Here is a 6,934-nt window from a genome sequence, read left to right as displayed (position 1 = left end):
CGCACAGAGCCCAGTCATCGAAAAAATGAGTTGTTGAGGTCTTCATCAATAACGATGGACGAACATCATCAAGGAGAACAGCAAAGTGGACGAGCTCAGCAGAGATTTGATGCATCCACACAAATGGTCTCTGAAGGATCCAGTACTTCAAGATGTCTTTGGTCTTTGGGGGATCCAGAGAGATGTGTTCGCTGCCAGCAGGGACAGGAAGGACCTTGATTTTGCTTGAGACAAAGAACCCAATTTCAGATGCATTTCTCCTTAACTGGGAGCAGGGCCCATCCCATCCCATGTGTTCCCCACTTCCCAGCAGTACTGGAAAGAGAGAGATCAGGACAAGGCCAACGTAATTGTACCAGTCCCTGCTTGGCTAAGGCAGCAGTGGCACACAGATCTCCCTAGTGTCTCCAAGGGGAATTTCAAATGTCTGCCTGCAGTCCTGGGTTTGTTGTCACAGCAGGAAGGGAATATGTATCATCCGGGTCCTCTGGCCCTGTACCAAATGACTTGGATTGTAGGACTTTTACAGATGTGAAAAGACCTGATATGATGGAAGTACAACTGATTTTCATTAACTCTGGAAATAGACGTAGATTCCGCGCCATCTACGGGATACCAGTGGAAGCAGCAGAGCAGCAGCTGATATCAGTTGGCAAGTGCCCAGGAGAAATGAGACGGTGCCCCCCCCCTTCCCTCCTCCTCTGGGGTCTCGGTGCTGCGACTGCAGAGGCAGTGGACAGAGCTGAGGGGCAGGGAGTTCCCACGTCCAGTTTGTAATCTCCCTCGTGGGGAGGGGGCGCAGGAGCACTGTGGCGCTGCTCCGGGAAGGTTCCAGTGTCTGACCTGTGCAGGCCCAGCAGCGGGAGCATGCAGACAACATGGAGAACGCCAGTTATGAGTCAGCGACAGAGAGTCCTGTGGCACCTTATAGACTAACAGACGTATTGGAGCATGAGCTTTCGTGGGTGAATACCCACTGCGTCCGTTCTGTTACGTCCAATACGTCTGTTAGTCTATAAGGTGCCACAGGACTCTTAGTCTGGATCTGTAAAAAGTGACAAACACGGCTCCCTCTCTGATACTTGAGTTATGAGTCAGTAACCTCCATCTTATCACCCTTAGTGACTGGGTCTTCAAATCTGCGCTGACCTCTGGCACGGGCCCTGCTGTAACTCCAGCACCCGTTTATCGCCGCACTAGGGGCAGAGTTCCAATTTTGAAGGGTTTCTCTTTGGCTCCAATAGCCCCTCAGCCCTGCCACTAGCTGTGGCCATGTGCTCCATGCCAGGTCCCTGTTTGGCCAGTGGGGCGCCTGTCTGTGAAGCCTCTGCTGCTGGGTTTTTGTAGTATCCGTGGCACCACGAAAGACTGTACTTCCTCTGCATTTAATGCTAAGGCCCTTCTAGAAAGGAGCATTTTGCTAACGCTGTGTGACTGTCACTGGGGTGCTTCCCTCTCCCCTGGACATTGAGCCTAATTAGATTGTGGTCACTGTTACTTAGTGGCTCAGCTGCTGTCACTTCTTGAATTGGCTCCTGTGTGTTACTTAAGACAAAGTCAAGAATGGCATCAAAACGGCCAGACTGGGTCAGACCAAAGGTCCAGCTAGACCAGTATCCCGTCTTCCAACAGGGGCCAGTGCCAGATGCCCAGAGGGAATGAACAGAACAGGAAATCATCAAGTGATCCATCCCATCTCGCCCATTCCCAGCTTCTGGCAAACAGGCTCGGGACACCATCCCTGTCCATGCTGGCTAATAGCCATTGATGAACCTGTCCTCCATGAACTTATCTAGTTCTTTTTTGAACCCCGTTATAGTCTTGGCCTTCACGACATCCCTGGCAATAAATTCCACAGATTGTGTGTTGTGTGAAGAAATACTTCCTTTTGTTTGTTTTAAACCTGCTGCCTGTTAATTTCATTGGGTGACCCCTGGTTCTTATGTTGTTTACCCTGTTATATAATACTTCCTTATTTACTTTCTCCAAACCATTCTTGATTTTATAGACTTCTAGCATATCCTCCGTTAGTCATCTATTTTCCAAGCTGAACAGTCCCAGTCTTATTAATTTCTCCTCATATGGAAGCCGCTCCATACCTCTAATCATTTTTGTTGCCCTTTTCTGAACGTTTTTCAATTCCAATATATCTTTTTTGAGATGGGGCAACCAGAACTGCATGTAGTATTCAAGGTGTGGGTGTGACAAAGTGGGACTGTTCTTAATGTTTTCCTCAGTTTCCCCTATGCAGTTCTTAAGTATCTAGGTGGTGGGATAAGGGTGTATGGTTGCTGCAGAGCAAAGGGCCAGGGTACATAAATGCCCGACACTCTGTCTCCTAGCAACCGATGGCCTGGGCCCCTCCTCTGCAAAGGTGCCAACTGAAGGTGTTGGAGACAAAGAGATCAGGTGACCTCCTGGCCTGGGAAAGAGACAAAGCCCAGAGAGGGAGGGGCTGGACGGGGGTTGGAGTTTGGAGCTAGCTGGGGACTGGAAGGGAGGGCAGACGGGGGTCTGCCTCGCTGGGCCCCAGGATGGACCTGGTGGAGGGGTCCCGTTCGCTGGACCTACAAGCTCTGTTTTAGACCGTGTTCCTGTCGTCTAATAAACCTCTGTGTTACTGGCTGGCTGAGAGTCACGTCTGACTGTGAAGTGGGGGTGCAGGACCCTCTGGGTTCCCCAGGACCCCGCCTGGGCGGACTCGCTGTGGGAAGCGCACGGAGGGGCATATGCTGAATGCTCCCAGGAGAGACCTAGGAGGTGAAGCCGTGTGAGCTTCTTGCCCTGAAGACGGTCTGCTCCGAGGGAGAGGAGGCTCCCCAAAGTCCTGACTGGCTTTATGGGGAGCAGTTCCAGAGCAACGCCCGGGGACGCTGTGACAACGGGTCTACCGTGGATTTATATAGAGGCAATATGATATTTTCTCTTTTTTTCCTAATGATTCCCAACATTCTGTTCACTTTTTTGACTGCCGCTGCACATTGAGTGGATGTTTTCAGAGAACTATCCACAAGGACTCCAAGATCTCTCTCTTGAGTGGTAACAGCTAATTTAGACCCCATCATTTTATATGTATAGTTGGGATTATGTTTTCCAATGTGCATTACTTTGCATTTATCAACATTGAATTTAATCTGCCATTTTGTTGCCCAGTCACCCAGTTTTGTGAGATCCTGTTGTAGCTCTTCGCAGTCTGCCTGGGACTTAACTATCTTGAGTAGTTTTGTATCATGTGCAGATTTTTCCACTTCAGTGTTTACCCCTTTTTCCAGATCATTTATGAATAAGTTGAATAGGACTGGTCCCAGTACAGATCCTTGGGGGACACCACCATTTACCTCTCTCCATTCTGAGAACTGACCATTTATTCCTACCCTTTGTTTCCTGTCTTTTAACCAGTTACTGATCCATGAGAGGACCTTCCCTCTTATCCCATGACAGCTTACTTTGCTTAAGAGCCTTTGGTGAGGGACCTTGTCAAAGACTTTCTGAAAGTCCAAGTACACTGTATCCCGTGGATCCCCCTTGGCCACATGCTTGTTGACACTCTCAGAGACTTGTACTAGATTGGTGAGGCATGAATTCCTTTTTCAAAAGCTGTGTTGACTCTTCCCCAACAAATTGTGTTCACCTGTGTGTCTGACGATTCTGGTTTTTTACTATCGTTTCAACCAGTTTGCCTGGCACTGCGGTTAGGCTTACTGGCCTGTAATTGCCGGGGTCGCCTCTGGTTGGCCTTTCCTTGTAGGCACAAGAACTTGCTGTTCCAAGAAGCAGTCACTGAACGTGTTTAGAAATTGTTTCTCTGCACTTTGTGCCTTTGCTCAGTTTATCAGAGGGGCCAAGTGCTGAGTCTGGACCAGCCTCGCTCCTTGCCTGAGCCTGCAGGACAGTGTGGGGCTGACGGCCGCTCCTGGGACGCTCTTCGGGGGGTGAGAGTCCCAGCGTTCTCACCGTCTGCTTTTCCTACCTGACAGGGAAGGGCAGCCTCACCGAGAAGGGGGAGGTGACTGCAGCAGCTGTCTGCGCCACCTGCACAGTGCCGCCCCGGGGGCACAGGACGCTGGAGCTGGGCATGGCCTGGGACATGCCGCGCATTCACTTTGGCTCAAAGGAGAAGCTGCATCTAAGGTACGTGCCCAGATCCCCCGTGTGCTTCCAGGCACAGCTGCCACCCACCAGACGGAGCTGTGTGCCATGTGCCCGGCCTTCTCTCTCCATCACGCAACGTGGACCTGGCACCTCCTCCAGGGCGGGCATCTTGCATGGTCACCGTGCCCCTGGGACACTGCCCAGCTCCCCCCACCGCACCCCCCTAGCACGCACCCCAGCCTGGTCTCACATAGCCCCAGCTGGTCCCATCAAGGAGGAGCCGTGCCTGCTGGGCCATGTGGTTTGCAGACTCCTGAGTGGTGCCCATGCCTCGGGAGAGTCTGCCCAGCAGCCTGCCATCCCTCAGGCACCTTTGCCTGTATTGCCCATTGTTTAACTCTGAGACTCCATCACTGGGAGTCTTGATATCAAGGTTGGGCCCCGCTCTGTCTCAGCCCAGCACTGGGCCTGGTTCAAGGGCTGCTGGGTGGGGGCTGCAGCCGGTGTGCTGCAGGTACTCAGACTGGATGGTGACATGGGTCCTTTCTGGCCTCCTGGCTGCTTTTAATGGCGCACGGCCCGTCTGGGTGCCCCAGCCTTGGGACACCCCGTCCTAGCGCCCCTCGGCCAGGCCAGCTGCAGCCGCTGCTCCTTTCCCATCCGAGCTGGGAGCCCTGCTGGGAAGAGGCAGGTGGGGATGGCTGTGCCTGGGTCAGCAGCAGTGTGTCAGGGTGACAACCTGCGCCCAGCCTGGGGAGGGGCAGTTCCCGTTCTGCAGGGTGCTAGAGCCGTGAAAGTTTCTGTACGGCACTGCCGGCACATGTGGCGCCCTGAGAGAGGGTGGGAGGGAGAGCACTGGCAGGGCCCCTACCCGAGGGGAATCCATCGCCCCCACCCCTCCCGGCAGTGCCAGGGCTGTGCTGAGAACAGGCCCTGTGGGTGGCTGGCTGGGGCAGGGGTCCCTGCCGCAGGGGGGAGCGTGCTGTCCTGTGCAGACAGGGCCAGACAGACGGCACCGGGCTGCCTCCTGCAGGCCTGCACCCAGTAACGTCTCTCCCCGCAGGCGGTACACGCGCTATTTCGGCAGCGCAGGGGACGCGTGCCCGGCCCTCTCCCACTATGCGCTCACGCACTATGAGCAGTGGGAGGAGAAGATTGAGAGCTGGCAGAGACCCATCTTGGAGAGCAGGTAGAGTAGTCGCCTGGCTGGTAGCCGGGGCCATCTCCAGTGGGGGGGGAGCCCCCTGGGGCCGAGGGGAGCCCCCTGGCCAGGCCTCAGACAGGGTCGGGTAGAATTGACAAGCCGCTGCTGTCACCAGGGGTCTGCAGCGTTGGTTTGGGGCAGGTTTGGCCTCCTGCCAGCAGCAGAGTGGCTCGTCGGAGGGTCCCTGCATCCCCCCAGTGGCTGGTCCTGCTGCACCCAGCTCCCGAAGTGTGGGGTGGCGCGCGTGCTGCTCCTGCGTGTGCACGGGGGCGGGTGTCTCGCTGTGCTCCCCGATGCGGGGGGCCTCTGGGGGTCTCCTTTCAGAGTCTGTCACCCGGTGGGTGAGCCCCATGCCCGTGTGTGGGCAGGTGCCGGGCCCCGGGGCCGGTTCTCTCCTCGCCGGTTCCCTTAGGCCAGAGCCGTGGGGCAGAGCTCCTAGCGGGGTGTCTCCACTCCTTGCTTCCCTGGCTCTCCGGGGGCAGGGGAGGCTGCGCACACGCAGGCCCAAGGCGCTTGCTGTTGTCTGGAGAGCGGAGCTGGCTGAGCCAGGCCAGGCTGGCGCTTAGCCCCTGGAAGGGCCCAGGAGCTGGAGCTCCCAGCTGGCCTGAGAGGCCGGTCGCTCCTGAGCTGTGAGCGGTTCCCTCAGTGCAGCTGCTGGGGCGGGCTGGAGCCTGCATCCCCTGCGGCCTTCTGTCCTCTCTCCGATGGGAGATGGGGGTGGGCAGGTGTGTCTGAATACGCTGCCCCCCAGCTCTGTGTCTCAAGGAGGGCCGGGGGGGGGCCCTTCCTGGGGTCTGAGGAAGGGGTGGGTTGGGTTGTAGGGCTCCTGCCCATGAGGCCGGGCTGTGGCTCCGTGAAGGGGGATCCACAGAGGCGACATATTCGCTCTCCCATCTGTCCCTCTCGCCCACAGCCACCTGCCCCCCTGGTACAAGTCGGCTCTCTTCAATGAGCTCTACTTCGTGGCGGACGGCGGGACCCTGTGGCTGGAGCTGCCCCCGGAGGCCTGTGCAGAGGATGTGCAGGGCCCAGCGGGGGCCGGGCTGTCCCAGATCTTCCCTGTCCTGCGGGAGTACGGAAGGTTTGCTTACTTGGAAGGTAATGTGCAGGGCTGAGAGCCGCAGGGCGAGGGTCCCACTCACCCCTCCCGACTGAGCCTAGGGCAAGGGGCTTCTCACCCTCTGGGGCGGTCTCGCTGACCCACTTCCCTCAGGGCGCGGGGAGGGAGCAGCTTGCCCCCCCATGGAGTCCATTGGGGGCTGCACCCCCTCGCCCAGGCCGGGGGCGCTGCCTCGCCGCTCACAGCCCCCAGGAAGGGCAAATTCCCTGCTAGGCACAGGGCCGGGGTCAGGGCCCAACCCCTCGTCCCCTGCTCCCTGTCTTGTGTGGAGGGGTGGGGACCTCTGGTGCCCCTGCGGCCCCCCGGCAAGCTCTGCCCCCCTCACTGTCTGTTCTGGGCTTCCAGGCCAGGAGTACCGGATGTACAACACCTACGACGTTCACTTCTACGCCTCCTTCGCGCTCGCCATGCTGTGGCCCAAGCTGGAGATCAGCCTGCAGTACGACATCGGTGAGCGCCCAGCGGGCCCTGCCCCCAGCCCGGCCCCCTGCCCAGCCCGGGCCCCTCGGCGGGTTCAC

At 57.3% G+C, this 6,934-nt stretch overlaps 1 protein-coding gene across 1 annotated transcript; it reads left to right on the top strand.

The window, feature by feature from the left end:
- Positions 1 to 3,937: 3,937 nt before the first annotated feature.
- LOC112125466 (non-lysosomal glucosylceramidase-like) lies at positions 3,938 to 6,866 on the top strand (the record flags this gene model as incomplete). Its single annotated transcript, XM_026661781.2, has 4 exons — positions 3,938 to 4,131; positions 5,156 to 5,281; positions 6,210 to 6,394; positions 6,762 to 6,866. Coding segments are annotated over 4 exons (610 nt in total), but the record flags the coding sequence as incomplete, so codon positions are not given.
- Between the last annotated feature and the right edge of the window lie 68 nt (positions 6,867 to 6,934).

Source organism: Terrapene carolina, unplaced genomic scaffold (genome assembly GCF_002925995.2).
Source record: "Terrapene carolina triunguis isolate 2854851 unplaced genomic scaffold, T_m_triunguis-2.0 Scaffold17128, whole genome shotgun sequence".
In the NCBI taxonomy this organism is placed as follows: domain Eukaryota; kingdom Metazoa; phylum Chordata; order Testudines; family Emydidae; genus Terrapene; species Terrapene triunguis.
Note: the sequence above shows the minus strand (reverse complement) of the source record. Positions and strands in the feature narration are given on the sequence as shown.